This window comes from Eleutherodactylus coqui, chromosome 1 (assembly GCF_035609145.1).
Source record: "Eleutherodactylus coqui strain aEleCoq1 chromosome 1, aEleCoq1.hap1, whole genome shotgun sequence".
Taxonomy (NCBI): Eukaryota; Metazoa; Chordata; class Amphibia; order Anura; family Eleutherodactylidae; genus Eleutherodactylus; species Eleutherodactylus coqui.
In genome coordinates, this window is record NC_089837.1 from 289,054,988 (window position 1) to 289,073,953 (window position 18,966).

The window sequence follows — 18,966 nt, forward strand, 5'->3', positions numbered from 1 at the left end:
GAATTTGAATAACTGTGGGAAGATAGGTGCCACCCAATCTTTCCCACACGTGGTATTAACTTCAAATAATGGGTGAAAATCCCAATAGTGAAAACGTAACCACTGAAATCCATTGGTGTTTGCACGCTAATGTGAACAAATCAATGAAAGTCTGTTTACTTTCATTGACTCCATTCACTGCATGTCACACAGCTGTAATATGTGTTGAAATCATGGTTGTATGAATGAGCCCAAATACAGAGCTAAAATACGCTTGTCTAAGGCAGTCTAAGACATACTCTTTATTTCCCCCCATATGTACAGTTGTCAGTTTTGAATGTAGGGTGACCACCCTCCCACCACTTCTAGCAATTCCTGTCACTGTCAGCACTGATTGGAGAGTGTCAGTATGTAGGGACACGCTCCACTGACATGGGGAATACTGATGCTAAGTTGTGAGCTTATTCCTACATTTCCAGGACAATCACATTTTACTTCATGTGCAATAAGAGTATTTCCCAAAACAGACACCTACAGGTCCTTTGTAAAAGTAAGGCCTCATGTCCACGGGCGGGTCGAATTCCACATGCGGGGAACCGCAGTGGAATCCAACTCTGACTGCAGCTGAGGACACTGCTTATCTTCACTGTGGATGTGTGCGGAAGCGCTGGCCGCCACACCGGCGCAGTAGAGTTTGTTTTTTTTTAAATCTCCTGCTTTCCCACGGAATCTGCGGCCTGCGCGCAATTCCATTGCGGACGAATAGTGGATTGGACGGGTTCCATTGATTTCAATGGAAGCCGTCCGTGCGGGAACTGCAGCAAAATGGAGCATTCTGCGATTTGTTTTCTAGACCAAAAGGTCCGCAAAACAAATCTGCATGATTTAATTGAGCTGCGGATGCCCATGTCTTACTATGGGCGGCTTGAACCGCGGATCGTCCGTGTTGATTTGCCTGTGGACATTGGGACTTATACTGGTAAGAAAAATTTTGTGTATGAGGGTTTCTGTATGCTCCATCACAGGCTTACTGGGGGTTTCTGGGACAAAAAAATCTCCCCAGTCTCAGAATTGTATGAAATAAAGAAAACAAGCATACCTGCCCCAGCGGCTCCCCATCCTGCACTGGAGTCCAGGTACCTGCTGTTCGGAACCTGGAAGAAGCAGGCTGGTGGACAAGTGCTTCAGGGGTGCTTCTTCCATGGCCACTGAAGCCTGTGATTGGCTGAGCAGCCACCTTCTTACCGGTAGTAGTACATTAAATGCACAAATAGTTTAATAATAAATGCACAAATTGCACTTTTCTGAATAGAGGTGACATACTCATTCCAAATAAATGACATTTATGTTCTCATGAAGTGATCTCCACCCTCTTCTTGTCAATCAGGAAATGACTGACCACCTGAATCTAAACAGGAAGGAAGAGGTGAAGCAATTTTAGAAGCAAATAATTACAGTTGTACATTTTATGATATATCTTACACAACATTAGAGGATCAAATAGAAGTCTTAGCATGGAATGGACGCAAAAGAATAGTAGCGATAATTGCCCAGTGCATACATGAGAAGAACAGGACCCAATATGTGAGGAATTAGGACTCAGGCCTTTTATATGGAGAACAAAGTCAATGTTTTGCAATATCAGAAGCCTGAAAGGATATAGACTCATCACTGTCATTCTGTATTACAGACTCTTTCTGTCAGGTGATGTCTCTCTTCTGATGCCCGTTTTCATCAGTAAGTGTAATTTTATTAGTGCGTCAGTTACATTGTCTTATATTAAAAACGTGTGTAAGAGGCTGTTCACATCATACCATCCGTTAAGTACATATATTTTTATATAAAACATGTATAAAAACGTATTGCTTGATTAGACTGTAATTGGTCAAAAAAAAGTTAAAAATTCACATTTTTTCAAATATTGTATGTTGAAACCAGAACTTTATGGAAAATTGGTAATTGGTTCCAAAAGCCACAAACTGTCACCCAAAAGTAATGCAAAATGAAGAGTAAGAAACATTAAGTAGATAACTAACAAAACAAATCCTTACATATAACAGTCAGAAAGAGCTGCTGAAAGCTGTTATTTAAGTTTTCAGTTATGATAACCCGAGAAAGACAATTGTATGCTGAAAATTTTGTACTCTGAGAACTCCTGCACACTGGCGAGGGTGATAGCGGGCCGTGATTCACAGCCTGATACCGCCCTTGCAATCCTTTTGAAAACCCGTCGATGCAAGTTTTTTTTCACAGTCTCTCATTACTATGGGGGTTCCCTTCATCCCCACCGCAGCTGTCACAGCTGCAGCAGGAGATCGCAATGTTCTCCCACTGTTTTCGATGGGGTCGGTGCTGGCCCCATTGAAAACAAAGTGCAATATTGCAAAAAAAAAAGGGACATGCTGCGATGTGTTTCCTGCATAGCATCCCAATGCAGTGCCATGCAGGAAAACATTGCAAATGTGAAATTTTGTACAAATTTTACACAATTTTACACAGATTTTGCACGATTTTCTCGCCAGTGTGAAGGCTTCCTGAGTCCGCTGTAACTTGAGGCATCACTGCACTTTATTATGTAAAAAGAGACATAAACATTTGGCTATATATTTAACATATACGCTCTAAAATTGTACAGGTATGTTTAAAATTACATGCATTTGTATACTTTTTTCTTGTATGTTTAAAAATGTGATGTGAACAGCCCCTAATACTGGATTTTCCATTTGTGCAGTTTATAACCTCCATCTGTTACTTCTTCAGTTTTTGTTATATCGGTGTGAGCTACTTTGCTGGGGGTGTTAGTTCTCTGTGCACTTGTGTTCTGGATTACTGATGGAATGGGTTTCCTCTGTGTTGCTGGTTAAGTGTACCTGGGGGTTAATTGCGAGGGTTCTTAATCCCTCCAAACACTGGGATCTGTGCTATTCAATCTGTAGAATCTGCTACCACGTGCGTGCGGTAAAGGCTATTTCCTGGGATAAACACACAGGGACTGTTCATGCCACAGAATCCAGAAAGAAAACAGAAAGTGGAGAATGAGAGACAAAAGTAAATGGGAATTATCCCTATAAGACTCTAAAAGGTGAAAAGTCCTTACCTAAATAATGAGTGGATCGTCCAGATAAGGACGCACTCACGCTGGAACCTGGGGTACTCCCTCACCCTGACCTAGCGATACCTGCTGAAAGCTGTTTTCCTGCATGTCCAACAGAAGACTGCAGAAACAATTGTATAGCACAGATCCCAGGATGAGGAAGCTTAAGAACCCCCCCCCCCCCCCCAATCAACCCCCAGGTTCACTTAACAGACAAAACATATTCCATCAGTAATCCAGAACTCATCATTGGCTGGTTCAAATGAGAATCGTTAAGAATCATTTAGTCCCTGTAAAAGCGAATACAAAGATGGAATGACTGCTATTTAAACCAAACAATAAGCAAATTAGCCAACAATATTTGTTATGCCTGCAGAAACTAAATGACAAACAAGAAGAGAATGATCCTCATTTATTGTTCAGTTGTTGGCTGGTGTTTAGACTGAATGATTTTGTAAAACCCCGGTACACTTACTATGGCTGGAGGCCTAGTCCTTGTCACGGTGATACCACACTCTAATTAGACTCTCTGAATAATATTCCGCAGAAATAATAGAGACGAGTCCAGTAATTTAGTAATCCGAGAGTGAGCAGATTTACTAACTGGAGTGATTTGCAATGAACACAGTGGATTACAGTACCTGGTGAAAATGCAGTTGATCACAATACAGGTGCAGCAGCAGGCAAAGTACAATTGTAAAGATGACACTTGAACTTCAACGCTCTCTTTATTATATTTGCTGTGGATGGAAGAACTAGACAGTTCCCCTACTATAAAACTTGACTGATGAAATGGTTTAGATAAACTGTGCTGTGGAATGCCAAGGGAACGGGTGTTAACCGTGTTCGACCTTGGGGCAAAACGTGCTACACTGCTCGCTCTCTCTGTCTAATGTCCTCCTTCTTCCTGACTCTGATGACGACTGACTAACTGCTCTCTCTTCTATTTATAACCTCTCTCTTTCCTTCTCGCACTTTCTCAACTCCTCCTCCTCCTGCATAGGGACTAATAGAGCAGCTTCCTTGCCCTTGGGCTCTGCACCAGTAAGATTAAACCTGACTGTTAGCCAATTAGAGGTCAGCTGACATCAGGGAGCTCATTGCTTAGAGCAGAAGGGGGAGACACAGGATCTCTCCCACAAACAGCACCTTCTGTATCCAAGGATGGCATGCAGACAAGTAAGGCAGGACAGTGTGCTTTGTGTGTTTTGTAGTGCCTGCTGGGACACTACAATATCGTTCCCTTTTGCTTGTTTAAGCGATTTTTAGAATGATAATTGTTCCATCCAAATGCAGCATATGGATGCATTCACACAGATTTTGTCGCAAATTTTGGTGCAGATCTGCTGATTTCACTTTTTCAATTACTTCAAATTAAAGTAACACCTAATTACAGATGAGCGAGCACACTTGGATAAATCAGTTACTCGGGGCGAGCCTCGCTCTTCTCGAGTAACTGCATTCTTGTCCGAGCGTGCACGGGGGGGGGGGGGGGGGGCGGGGGATAGAGTGAGAGGGATCTCTTTCTCTCCGCCCCCCCCGCCCCGCCCCCCCGAGCATGCTCGGACAAGAATGCAGTTGCTCGAGTAACTGACTTATCCGAGTGTGCTCGCTCATCTCTACACTTAATCTATAATACTGTAGTTCAGTTCAGTAGACCTGCAATTCAGCCTGGTTGCTCATCTTTATTGTGGGCATAAAAATGTCCCTAATACTTTAGTGTGAAAATAGCCTAACACAGCTCTGTTCATTCAAATGAGGGTGTGTTACAATGTCCTGAACTTGTTCTCTATAGGGTTCTTCTGGAAGGTTGCTGATTGTGGTCTCTGCAGGTAATGGGCTGTGCACAGTGCAAAAAGAAAGAAGAAAAGGCAGGGACTTTAAGTGTGGATGACGGTCAACGCTATCATCCGGATCCTGTAAGAACATTCCACAACCAAGACATTGGCATTTCTGCCAGCAAGTCAATATGCATAGTCGGAGGACCTTTCTTGGGTGGTGGACAGAGAGGCATGGGTGTCACTGGATCTTCAGGTAAGGAGATAGAAGGATAGTCCGTTTTAGCTAAAAGGATCATACAATGAACCCTTAAAGGGGGATTCCAGGGAAATACTATTGATGACCCCGAACGATCAGCTGAGCGTGCATGCTGTCAGCACCACAAATACACAGAGGTTGTTGCTGCCACCAGCCCCATTGAAAACAATGGGCTTTCTGCGATGCGAGATCACACAGCTAGATAGAACATGCTGTGGTTTGTTTCCTGTATAGCATCGTGGTGACATGCAAGAAAACATTGCTCATGTGCATGACCACATTCAAAAGAATTGGGTTCATATTTGTGCAAGTTTTGTGTGTCTTCTGCGATTTTCTCGCCCCTGTGAAGCCAGCTTAAGAAGAAAGGGTTTCCCCATTTTTTTTCACCCATAGTTTAAAATAATAGGTGGTATCCGATACACATATCGAGGAAAAAACAAACAATTGTTACAATGGTTCCCTAAAGAACTAGAACATAGGAAAAGACATGGACAAACACAAGAGGGATGGGTAGAGAAAAAAAGGGATGAATGAAAAATGAACAAGGGAAAAAATGGGAATAGGCCAGAAAACAGGTTTATAAGCTACTGAGAATTTACAAGCTACTGAGATCTCAATTAAAGCAAGGGAGGAGAATAACGTGTGGATTTTGATGCAGAATTGAAAATCACTTAATTCTGCTGGCAATTCAGCATCAAAATATACTATAGGCCTCTTTCACATGAGCGTCATTTCTCCTCAAAGTGAGCTGCGCAAAAAAAATCACGACTATCAGAACCAATGGTTTCCTATGGATTCATTCAGACAAAGGAATTTTTTGACAAGCAAAACAAAATTAAACTGAAAAATGTAGCAAATAACCACGATTTCAGAGACCGAAATTCAACGCTGCCGAAAAATATAGGTCTTGCCCTATCTTTAGATGGAACAATGAAGGAGGCTCCATAGACTCCTATGGAAGCCATTAGAAAAAGGGAGGGGGAATGAATTTAGCAGCAGCTAGCACTGCTAAACACCGACAGGTGCCTCTAGTTGAGGCATTTAGAAGTCATTAAAGTAGTTTTGCTGCCGTATTCCCACCCCCAGGCTGACGGTATCCTGGGGCTGCGGCGTATATGTGCCGCAGCCTCAGCCATCTGAATGGGCATTAAAATGGTAGTCGCGGTTGCGACTTGGTCATGGATACCTCTCGTTCACGTGATTTTCGACAGCTCTGTGGCCATGACACGGCCGGGCGAAAATCATCTCACCCATGTGAATGAAGCCTAAGGATGGTGCCTGATAAGCATCAGATAGGGAGAGACTGGAATACACTGAGGAGTCCTCCAAAGTGTGACAGGCAATCAGGTGAGGGGGCAGACATGGAAAAATGTGTTTTCGCCAGATTGACAACATACAGCGCACCACAAATTAGAGGGAAGGAAAACAGACTCTAAGACTGGGTTTACACAGGGCGGATATGTTGCGGTTTTGCTGCGTTTTTTCAGCTGCAGTTTTGCCGCAGAAGATCTGCTTCTGCGGCAAAACCGCTTCAAAGGTTATTTTTGTCTTGCGGATTTTCTTGCGGCTGTGCGGAAAAAATCCGTCCTGTGAGAATAGATTTTTGCCCAAACACTTTTGTACTGCATTGCACTGCAAATGCAGCGGTTTTGCCGCAGTGCGGATATGCAATGGCAAACCGCCGCAAAACCACAGCAAATCCGCCCTATGTGAACCCAGCCTTAGTGGTCAACACTTGAGAGCCAATCATAAGTTGTTTAAAAAGTTAGATGAATTAAGAACAACAGAACATACATTTGTAAACATCAAAATACTGAAGACAAGAGGGTAAGACGGCTTTCACAGAGTTAATTTCTTTTACAGTGCCATTTTGCTGTTATCGTTTTGAAACATAGCAATTATTTTGCTTTACTTCCTTTTCTTTGGAATCAAAACCATTATAGTCTCTATGCCCTAAAGTAATCTCTTTTCTCCCTCTCTCCTTAGGAGCAACAACCTTCATTGCGCTGTATGATTATGAAGCTCGGACAGAAGATGACCTACCTTTTGTGAAGGGAGATAAATTCCACATTATAAACAGCTCGTATGTAAACTAAACATCCTCTCAGTAACATAAGGGCTCATTTACATGAGCGTATGTATGCTGCGTATTTACTCACATTTTTTTCACATGCGTAATACCGCAAATAGAACTTACTGATTTCAATGGGTTCATTGACATTTGCATATTTTTGCGGCATTTCGATTGCGTAAAAAAAACTGCTGCATATTCTATTTTTGTACATATTAACGGACCAAAATACTATATTAAGGGCTCATTCAGACGAGCGTGTTTATGTCCGCACAAAACCGCGTGTGTATTAGAACCATTGGTTTGCTATGGTGTGTTCACATGTCTGTGTTTTACAGTTGTGCAAATGCGCGCACTTGTAAAAGATAGGACATGTGTGCACCATAAGTCCGTGGTGCGTGTCAATATTCCCCACGAGGAGTCCCCTTGTAACTAAACACTGTGAAAGCACTGTCACAGTGTTCAGTGACAAGGGGTCTCCCCGCGGGCAGTAAAGAATCCCCTGCCACAGCTATGACAGCTGTGGCAGAGGATCAGGAAGTTCTCTCATTGCTTTCAATGGGGATGCCGCTGCCAGTGGGCCAATTGAAAGCAATAGGATGCTGGCACCCCCACAGTGATTTTCGGGGAAGGACTTTAAATATGTTGCAGTAAAAAATAAAAAAAAACATCTATACTTACCTCTCTGCCGCTGCCGGGGCTCGGGCGCATCTAGCTGCTTGGGTCCCGTCACTGTAATGAAGTTCTTTCAGCAGGCGGGGATTTAAAATTCCCGCCTGCTGAAAGTGCTGCGTCTGATTGGCTGAATGTTCAGCCAATCACAGGCAGCGCTCAGCCATTCATTGAATGACTGCTCAGAATGCCGCTCGTGCTGGACCGAACAGATGGGAGAAGACCCTTCTGCGCAAGCGCGTCTAATCGGGAGATTAGACGCTGAAATTAGACGGAGCCATGGAGACGGGGACGCCAGCGCAGGGAAGGTAAGTGAATAACTTCTGTATGGCTCATATTTAATGCACGATGTATATTACAAAGTGCATTAATATGGCCATACAGAAGTACTTAACCCCACTTGCTTTCGCTAGACAACCCCTTTAAGGACCAAAACACCATGGTCCTTAAGGGGTTAAGACATATACTGATCAGCCATAACATTGAAACCATTGACTTGTGATGACAATAACATTCATTATCTTATCATATGGGCAAATGTCTCAGGTTTGGACCTGTTAGGCAGCAAGTGAACAGCCAGTTCTTGAAGCTGATGTGTTGAAAGCAGGAAAAAGTATCAAAAGTAAGGATCTGAGCAACTTTGATTGTGGCCAAATCTGGAGCTAACTGGCAAATTTTAGTCTGTACAGACACATAGCACTGGTCCAAGAATAGCGATTAATCCTTCTCCTATTTACCTCCACCTGTTGTAACATAAACACGGCACCAGAACTAGGCTCATAATATAAATACAGCACTAGAACAAACCTTATATACAGCACTAGAATAAAGCACATGCATACAGTGGTGCTTGAAAGTTTATGAACTCATCAAAATTTTCCATATTTCTGCTTATATTTGACCTAAAACGACATCAAATTTTTACACGAGTCTTAAAAGTAGATAAAGAGAACCAAGTTAAACAAATGAGTCAAAAATATTTGACTTGGTTATTTATTCATTGCGGAAAATGATCCAAGATCACATGTCTGTGAGTGACAAAAGTATGTGAACTTTTTAGCAGATAATTTGAAGGCAACATTACAGTAAGGTGTTTTGAATCAAAGTGATGACAATCAGGTGTTAGTTTGTGAACTGTTTTATTTAAATAGAAGAAATCTATCAGGGCTCATGTCCACGGGCAAAATGACATTTAAAATCCGCAGCGGATCTCCCGCGCGCGGATCCGCACCCCATAGGGATGCATTGACCACCCGCGGGTACATAAATACCCGCGGATCGTCAATAAAAGTGATTTAAAAAAAAATGGAGCATGAAAAAATCTGGACCATGCTCCATTTTCATGCGGGTCTCCCGCGGGGACGGCTCCTTCTATTGAAGCCTATGGAAGCCGTCCGGATCCGCGGGAGACCTAAAATAGGAATTTAAAGCATTTACTCACCCGCAGCGGGCCGCGAAGCTCTGCTCTTCCTCACGGCTGCATCTCCCTTGCTTCGGCTCGGCGGATGTGCCCGGCGCATGCGCGTGGCACGTCGACGACGTGCCGGCGATGTGCCGCCGGCGTCAGGAAATCATCCGCCGGCCGAAAATGAAGATCCGGCCGTGAGGAACAGCTGATCTTCGCCGTCCGCTACGGAAAGGTAAATGCTTTTAAATTGCTATTTTCAGCGCTCATGTCCGCGGGGCAGGAGGGACCCGCTGCAGATTCTACATGGAGAATCTGCAGCGGATCTGATTTTCCCCGTGGACATGAGGCCTCAGTCTGATGTTCACAACACTTTTGTGGAAGTACATCATGAGACAAACAAAGGAGATTTCGTGGACCCCCAATGAAAAGCTGTTGATACTTAAGCTAAAAAACGTTGCAGAACCATCTCTAAAGCGTTTGACCTTCACCATACCACAATCAGATAGGTTGTGTACAAATGGAGGAAATTCAAGGCCATTATTACCCTCCCCAGGAGTGATCATCCAACAAAGATCATGCCTGGAGCAAGGTGTATAATAGTCTGCAACATCACAAGGGAACCCAAGATAACCTCTAAACAACTAAAGGCTAATCTAAGCTAATGTTAATGGTCATGAGTTCACTGTGAATAGGACACTGAACAACAATGGTGTGCATCGCATGATTGCAAAGAAAAAGCCACTGCTCTCCAAAAAATAACATTGTTACTTATCTGCAGTTTGCTAAAGACTACCTGGACAAGCCAAAAGCCTATTGGAACAATGTTTTTTGCATGTAAGAGGCCAAAATAGATCGTCATCATCTTTGAGCTCCATAAACACAGGCAGCTGTGTTTCATACTTACTGGATGCCCCTTTCCAGCACTGTGTGTCTGTGAAGTCAGCTTGTTGCTTTTTTGCCTGCACATCTCCCATCTCCTGGTGAGTACGAAAAAACACAGCTCCCCAGACACCCCCTCTCGTTTTTGCACATTTAAGCCCCATTGAGCTTATGGGGCTCAAAGGTGATGAAAACGTCCTTTTAAATGAGAAGCGGTATGTTTGGAGAAAGAAAAACACTGTATTACAGCATGAAAACCTCATACCTCTTGTAAAACATGATGGTGGTAGTACCATGGGCCTATTTTGTTGCATGTGGACCAGGATGGCTTGCCGATTGGAACAATGAATTCTGATTTATACCAGCAAATTCTAAGTAAAATAGCAGGACATCTGTTCATGAGCTGAAGCTCAAGAGAACATGGGTCATGCAGCAAGACAACAACACAAAGCATACAAGTCGTTGCACATAAGAATGGTTAAGGAACAATTAAGTTAAAGTTTTCAGTTCAAGTTAAAATCCTGATCTTCATTCTATAGAAATGTTGTGGAAGGTCTTGAAGTGAGCAGTTCACGGGACAAAACCCACCAACATAGCTGTCATGATTCGAACTGGGGACCTCCTGTACTGCAGCCGGCAGCTCTCCCTGTTGAGTTATCCAGTCTTTGCATGAGTATCAGCCTTGTTCCCTGATCTCAGCTATTCAGTCCCTGCCTCCTAGTCCTGACCCTGCCTCTATTCTTGATTGCACTTGCTATATAAACATGGCCCTGATCCCAACTTCCTTGCAAGATTATTGTGCTCTATTGCCTTGATCAAGCGTCATCTCCTAAACCTGTGCCTCTCTTGCAAACCCATTACCAACTTCTGAGTTTGCTCCTGCCTACGTTATTCGCCTCATCCCATGTACTGCATACCGAGACTTTCTGTTGCTAATTCCTGGCTTTCCATCTACTATTACTACTCCGCAGACCTGCAGCTGCTAAGCTTGAAGCTTTACCCTAGTGTCTAAACCGCTAAAACAGCAAAGTTAAAGCCATTTTGTACTAAGGAATGGGCAAAAATTCCTCCAAGCTAATGTGCAGGACAATTACCGGAAACATGTATATGCAGTTATTGCTGCACACATCAGATACTGAAAGCAAAGGTTCATGTGCTTTTTCCACTCACAGACATGTGATCTTGGATCATTTTTCTCAATAAATAAATGACCAAATCTAATCTTTTTGACTCATTGATTTCACTTGGTTCTCCTTATCTATTTTTAGGACTTGTGTGAAAATCTGATGTAATTTTAGTTCAAATGTAAGCAGAACTATGAAAAACTCTCAATGGTTTACAAACTTGGAAGCACCACTGTAAAACCCCTTTTATATGGCATGATTATCATGTAAATTGCTCTTTTGATCGAGCAGTACATCTATTTCTGGCCCCCTTCATTATGTCATACATGTCATGTGTTTTGTAGGTGCGCTGTGCAAATTGTCTAGTCATTTTGTTATGTGTATTGCAGAGCTGCAGCAAGTGAGAGGTTAAGCGTTGCATGGGCCTAGGAGATGCTTGCAATATATCATTTATGTCCTGTCATATGGTATGAGTGAGAATATAAATAGGAGTGTATGAAAGCAGAGACGGCGATTCTTCTCGGTTCCTGAGAAAGAGTGCCAGCCACATGGTGGTACCTTCAATTCCCATTTGGTGAAGAATGAAGGAAGAAGAGCAGTTCCTGATCATCTGTATGCCAGTGACCGTGAGAGAGTGAGCCCCAAAAGAGAGAGAACGTGAGCGTGTTTGTAGTGAGGTCAAAGTCCCCGTGCAGAGGTTCCCCCGTACTACTGTTCCTACGCGGCCGTCCTGTGCCTGGGATCATCGCGTAGAGGTACTATCCTATTGTTTGGCTTCCTGCAGGTCACCTTTGTGTAATTCGTGCCTTCCACCCAGTGTTTATTCTAAGTAACGTTTTGCCAGGCCCTGACCGTTCCCAGGGACCTGAGGTACATGATACAAGTCTGAGGCTCATTTATTTACCGCCGACGGTATTTCCGGTGGGTAACGGAACTGTGGCGTCACCCGTGTCAATCTCTATGCCTGTTCGCAAGTTTTTTGGGCATCCCTCATATAGGGGTACCTGGAAGAGGCCCAGCGCTGCCCTGGCCGAGGCTATGTGCATCCCTCCGGGAGGGAGCATGGTAAGTGCCACCATGACAAGCAACCATCTTACCCTCCCAGCTCCTCAACATAAGTCCTGTGTCCAGGGTCACCCTACAGGATGCTGCAAATGCATGCATTGAAAGAATGATCAGTGATAAATTGCTGACTTGATATTTCAGTCAGACCATAAAATCATTGTTGGTCTGCTGCTCCGCCACATTGTTCGGTGGAAACGGGCAATCATTCATCTATGAACGATAGCCTGTTTACTGTGCATGGAAGCGAGCGAGCCAAAGCAATCTCCAGCCCACTCTGCCACCATTCACTAAGCAATGATCGCTCCTGTGTAAAAAAACAGGAGCGATCGTTGCTGGGACAGCTGTCGGACACTGAAATGCCTGAGGCCTCATGCCCACGACCGGGTCAGATTCCGCCTGCGAAATATCACAGTGGAATTAGACCTGGTGCCCCCCAGAGAAGCCATACTCACCTCTCCGGATCCGCGGTGAGAGTTTCTTCCGGCGAGCCGGTGCACATGCGCAGTGTAGCACAAAACGCGCTGAGGGGTGACACGATTTGCCATAATACTTCCACTGTGCTCACATTAACTGCAATGGAAGCCGTCCGCAGGATTTTCCGTGATGAATAGGACATGCTGCGATTCTCCTCCGGGAGTGGAAAATCGCAGTTGATTTCCACTCGTGGGCAGGGAAGAATCATTTATCCATCTGTCGGCATTAGCCCTAACAGTTGTCCAGTGTAGAAGAGGCTTAACATAATTACAGTGCATGAACTCAGCTAATAACATAAATAAAACACTAGAAAAAAGCTCAAAAGCCAAGCAAATAAAATATATACAGCACCAGAATCAAGCTCATAACATAAATACAGTACACAACGTAAGCCCATAAAATAAGTACAGCACCAGAACCCAATAACGAAATAAATTGCAAAGTCAGTTTAACCCCTCCATATGAGTTTATATCAGGTGAAACTATACTTCCCAGTGTAAGCTTAACAATAGTAAAAGTTACATTTATTGATACATAGGTGATATCCTTTCTGATTGTAAATGTTTCTTTTTTTTTCTGTGTCTGGATCAGATCGCCATGATGGCTTTTCCTGGCCATAACTTGCAGAGTCTCTGCAGAGTTTCCATCTAGGTGTCTCCTGCTCTTTGCTTTACAGCACATCCTCATACTATGCCCCTTAAAATAACAGTGTCACATATAATGCTCCTTGGATAAAGTATGTCCCACATCGTGCCCCCTGAATAAAAATATGCTCCACATCTAAATGACAAGTGCCCCACACCCTATCGCTAGAATGAAACTATATGCCAGATTGTGCCCCTGAAGAAAAATATGTGCAATATTGCACCCCTGAAGAAAAAAAATGTCCATTAGATGCTGCTGAATTAAATGTGCTCCACAATGTGTCAGAAGTGCTGAAACCCAGGATTGGTGAGTATAGGCAGTTTAATTGTATTGGAATATAGGCAGCTGAATTAAAAAAAACAAAACACCAAAACCCATTTAACCCCTTAAGGACATGGCCTATTTTGGGCGTAAGGATGCAACGATTTTTGGCGGATTTTCATCTCCGTTTTTCAAAAGTCATAACTTTTTTATTTTTCCGTCGACGCGGCCGTATAAGGGCTTGTTTTTTGCGTGGCGAACTGTAGTTTTTGATGGTGCAATTTTTGGGTACATAGACTATATTGTAAAACTTTTAGTATTTTTTTATGATCGGAGGGAGAGAAAACGCATCAATTCTGCCAATGTTTTTTTTTTTTTACAACGTTAATCATGCAGCATAAATGACACAATCCTTTTTTTCTGTGGGCTGGTACGATTACAATGATACCAAAATTCTAACATTTTTTTTAGGTTTTTCCACTTTTCTGCAATAAAACCCCTTTTTTGGAAAAAAATTTTTCTTCTAAATCTCTGCATTCAAAGTCCTGTAACTTTTTTTTTCCCATGGACAAAGCTCTGTAAGGGCTTATTTTTTGCGAGACGAGCTGTATTTTTTATTGGTACCACTTTGCGGAACATACGGCTTTTTTGATCACTTTAATTGCGTATTTAGGCAGGCAAAGCGCTAAAAATTAGCATTTTGCTTCAGTTTTCTAGCATTTTTTTACCTTTTTTTATCCTAATATGACAAAAAGCACAAAAAAGGGTTTTTTTAACCTTTTTTTTTTTTTTTACATTTTTCTTATTTGTACATTTTTATTATTTTTTTACACTGTTTGTGTCCGTCTGAGGGACTTAAGGCACAGCACTGATGATCGCTGTGATAAGGCATAGCAGGACTTCTTATACAGTGATCACAGGCTATGGCAATACAGGACGCCGGTATCTGGCATCCTGTTGCCATAGCAACCAGCTGGGCTCTCTGCAATTATATCGCGCGAGCCCGGCAACTTCACAGAGGCAGGGAAAGGGTTAACAGCGGGGGGCGCATCTTCGATGCACCCCCGCTGTTGCAGCAGGAGGGCAGCTATCACTGACAGCCGGCTCCCGCTGCGGGATAGCGCGAGATCTGCTATGATCTCGCGCTATCCCTATGACGTTAGGATACGTCATTTTGCGGGAAGAACCCTGCTCCCATGACGTAACCTTACATCATGGGGAGGGAAGGGGTTAAGGCTCAGTATTAATGCCGTAACAAGTGGACTGAATTATTTTAAGATTCTCATAGAACCGTATGGTGATCTCAGTTTCTATAATATCAAAGTCATGTTAAAACAAAAACATATTCTGCAATATTTACAAATCCATGTTTTAAAATTGTGAACTTCTATTTTGAGCATTTGTGTATCTTTTGTGCAACTGTATATTAGGAAAACAAGATTACATATGTTTTCCTTACTGTATTTTTTCTGTCTCTACAGTGAGGGCGACTGGTGGGAGGCCCGATTACTGCGTTCTGGAAGAACAGGATACATCCCTAGTAACTATGTGGCCCCTATAGATTCTATCCAAGCAGAAGAGTGAGTAGAGTAGATCATGTTGATAGGACATACAACTATAAGAATTGGTTCACATTTAGGAAAACTATGTAAGAGCAACGGTTGTCAATACTCTAGTCAATGGGAAAGAGGTATCTTTGGGATGTCTGGTTCTACTCAGCAGCCTTAATAGGTGGTGCTCAGTGATTAAGGCACTTTCATAACACACACAATACTGGAGATGAAAAAAAATGGCTCTCACGCCAGTCTTTCATTAAAATAGTTTTGTACAAGTATTACACAGGAGATAGACAAAATTATCTAAACATTGCCGTATACTAGTATGCCGGTCTTTACTGTCTGGTCATCTGAACATATAGTCTAACTAAAATAGACTAACATGGAGTAGACTAAAACTTCAAAACTGATGGCAAATAGTTCCAAATGATTTCTTCTGTAGTTTCAGAGAGACATATCTGAAAAATCTGTGTAAATTAGAGGGGTATTTCCATGTAATAATGTTATGGCATATCGCTAGGACTTGTCATTGTACAGGACTGGAGCACAGCTGGTGGCTAGGTGTCAGATAAGCTTCATGTACATGCAATCTGAAGGCCCAATGTCCACAGGCGGATCAGATTCTGCATGCTGGAGCCCGCTGCAGAATGCGACACTGCTTACACGTACGGGTCTTCTGCGTGCCTGTCCAGGTCTTCTATTTCCTTCACTGAGAATGCGTGTGGAAGCGATGGCCAGCGCGCCGCTGCATATGCGCAGTATTGTTTTTTAAACTTCTGCTTTCCGGCAGAATCCACAGCCCGTCTTGCAATTCAATTTACTTCAATGAAAGCTGTCCGTGCGGGAACCACACTGAAATGGAAAAGATCCACAAAACAAATGTGCATGCTTTAATACATGTGCGGACGCCCATACTTCTCTATGGGCAGCTTGATTTGCGGGTCACCCGCACAGATCTCACAAATCAGATTCGTCCAGTGGACATTAGGCCTTAGAGAAGTAGCAGTAATCAGGATTCTTTGAGTTTGGCTGCTGGGACCACCAAAGATCATGTCATGCTAGTAATATGCCATCATTTACAGTGTGAGAAAACTTCTTTAATGTGATGTTGGTGTTATTGTAATGAAGGGTTTATACATCATTTATACACTTGCAAATTATGTGGCTCCTGTGATAGGGGCATAGTTAAGAATGGCTCTTATCACTTTCCATGGTCAGTATGAATTTGAAGACTAATATTCTCATAACGTGCAACACTAAAAAGAAGGGAATGATACACAGTTTGTTCCTACCAGCTCCTGTCTAGACATGGGGGTTGCAGTGGTCTAAAATGCCATGAATAGGGCCCCATATGGATTTTTTCCCAGGGGTCCCGACAGGGTTGCCAATTTGAATTTTTATGGACAACTAATCCAAAAATTATGGACAGCCAACACTTTTCACTGACGAATCAGAAAACTATAAGGCTGTCTTCATACACAGTGCATCTGCTGCAGGTGCTCCAAAGTAGAAAACCAGCAGCATATATGGTAAAAATCCTCAGTGGCCAAGTCTGCACTGAAATGGTGTGGATTTGACCATGGTTTTTATTGCGGATCTGCTGCAGATATTAACCTTTGTATTTCAAGGGTTGAATTCCGCAGTACAAATAGATAAGCTGCGGATTTAAAATCTACAGCATTTTTGAAAAATGATGTGGATTTACTATGGAAAATGTCTGTCCCATGTGCAGCAGATTTTCTCACACCAAATAATCTTTTTCTCACTCATGGATTAGTACTCTGTACTTTATAATCATTCTTCCCTTGCTGTAACCAGGTCTCCTTGCACTGATTTCTTGATCAGCCTGTGATTGACTTGTGTTTCTACACAGTAGGTAGAGGGGGCAGAGCTGCAGGTGCAGGGAGAGAACATCAGCCTCAACCAATGAGTAGACAGGAGGAGTGTTGCCCTGAAGCAATGATAGCACAGGGGGTGTGTCTAAGACTACCTCTGACTCCCTGTAGACAATGTAGATAAACTGCAGTCACAGCTCTGTCCTAGTAGAGACAAGCTAAAAAGCAACAAGATCTGAGGAAAATAAATACAGTAGCAAGTAATAATCCCCTGTTGGTACTGACTCACATATCAAGCTCATGGCTGGAAAGTCATTTAAGAACCATTAGCCTCAGCAAAATGATGGCTACATCAATTTTTTTTTCACGAATACTGGAAAAATGTCCTCTATATTTTGGCCTTCTAGGAATTTATGGGTGCTTCATAACCCAAGGCCCCAACTGTATATTGTGTTGTAAACAGTATGAAAAGTCTACAAATCCCCCAATGTTTTATAAAACTGTGTTCTGATCCTGCTGAAAGGACTATAATCCGCCTAATGACGGCATCATTTCGCTGCTGTGTACATCACAACAACTTTTCTCACATCTGATGTACAGTAAACTGGTGGTATAATTGATATGTTATTTTTTTTCCATCAGTCTTTAGGAAGTGTTACAGTGTGTCTACGTGGAACGTAATAGATTGAATTATTTTCATATCTTCATTCCTACAGGTGGTATTTTGGTAAGCTTGGCAGAAAGGATGCAGAGAGGCAACTGCTGAGTCAGGGAAATATTGAAGGAAGTTTCTTGATCAGAGAAAGTGAAACTACAAAAGGTGAGAGATGGACTCCACTACATGGGATGGATAGGAGAAATACAAACACCAGAATGTGCCATGAAAATATAATGGAGTGTGAACTTCTTACAAGATGTTACATGGACAACCGTCCTGTAGGACCGCAGTGAAGGAAGGCCCTATTTTAATTACTTTATTTTAGTTAACTTGCATGATGCATCATTTTTATCTATGATATTTTTTTAAGGATTCCATCCCTGCAAGCAGTTTCCCTCACATGGCTGTGTGCACAAGACCCCCAGGACCTCTGTAGGGAAAAGTAATTAACATAAAGCTGATCTATTCCCTGTGTCATGAATGAGCTTCTGCGCTTTGCAAAGCATACTGTAAAATCCTGTTTACACATAGCATTTGTTGTTAGGACTCAAACCATTCTGAGTGTCCACAATGATAATTTTAAATAAATGAAGAAAATGAGAGTGTTAAAGGGTATGTCCACACGGGACATATTATCCACACGAGAAAATCTGAAATGAGTCAGCTGCAAAATCCACAAGTGCTACATGTAGATTTGTCACACATTTTGGTGTGAATTTGCGGCGGAGTGAAGTGGTAAAATCTGAAGTATAACCTGACAGGTGGATTTTTCATATACACATTGTGTGAACATACCCTTACGCTCTTGTTTATCTTGGCTGAAAATTGATAGTTCGTATAAACAAGTTAGTTGTTCTTTATTGAATTGTTATCCTCTGAACGTATGGCCCAGGGGTATTTAACTGTATGTCAATAGTATTGTAGTACTGCATACATCTTCCATTGACTACCATGTCGATATCTATACCCTCATGGTATTTCTTTTATTTTGTACAGTTTTAATGAAAAGCTTCATTAACTGCACTTGTCATAACTTGTATACCGATATATACAGACCAAGTAAATACTAAAGGAACACTCCATCGGTCAGGCTAATGGTATCTATGTACACTAGGGTGGCCCTTGGCTATAGGTAATTTTCTGAAAGATAAACTTTTGCTGCTCCCACCTACTAATCATGCTCCAACCTACAAAAAAAATGGGCTGTA

The 18,966-nt window shown here is 42.5% G+C and overlaps 1 protein-coding gene across 2 annotated transcripts in view; it reads left to right on the forward strand.

The window, feature by feature from the left end:
• FGR (FGR proto-oncogene, Src family tyrosine kinase) overlaps nt 1-18,966 on the forward strand; it is a 103,313-nt gene that overhangs the window by 40,884 nt on the left and 43,463 nt on the right. The window contains exons 1-6 of one of the 2 annotated variants that reach the window (XM_066572718.1): nt 1,467-1,563; nt 1,670-1,716; nt 4,869-5,107; nt 7,097-7,193; nt 15,191-15,289; nt 17,817-17,920. In XM_066572718.1, coding sequence (XP_066428815.1) covers nt 4,909-5,107; nt 7,097-7,193; nt 15,191-15,289; nt 17,817-17,920 — 499 coding nt within the window. In that variant the 5' untranslated portion in view covers nt 1,467-1,563; nt 1,670-1,716; nt 4,869-4,908. Of the gene's footprint in view, nt 1-1,466; nt 1,564-1,669; nt 1,717-4,868; nt 5,108-7,096; nt 7,194-15,190; nt 15,290-17,816; nt 17,921-18,966 lie in introns of those variants that run through there. The other variant, XM_066572717.1, reaches the window with a different exon arrangement.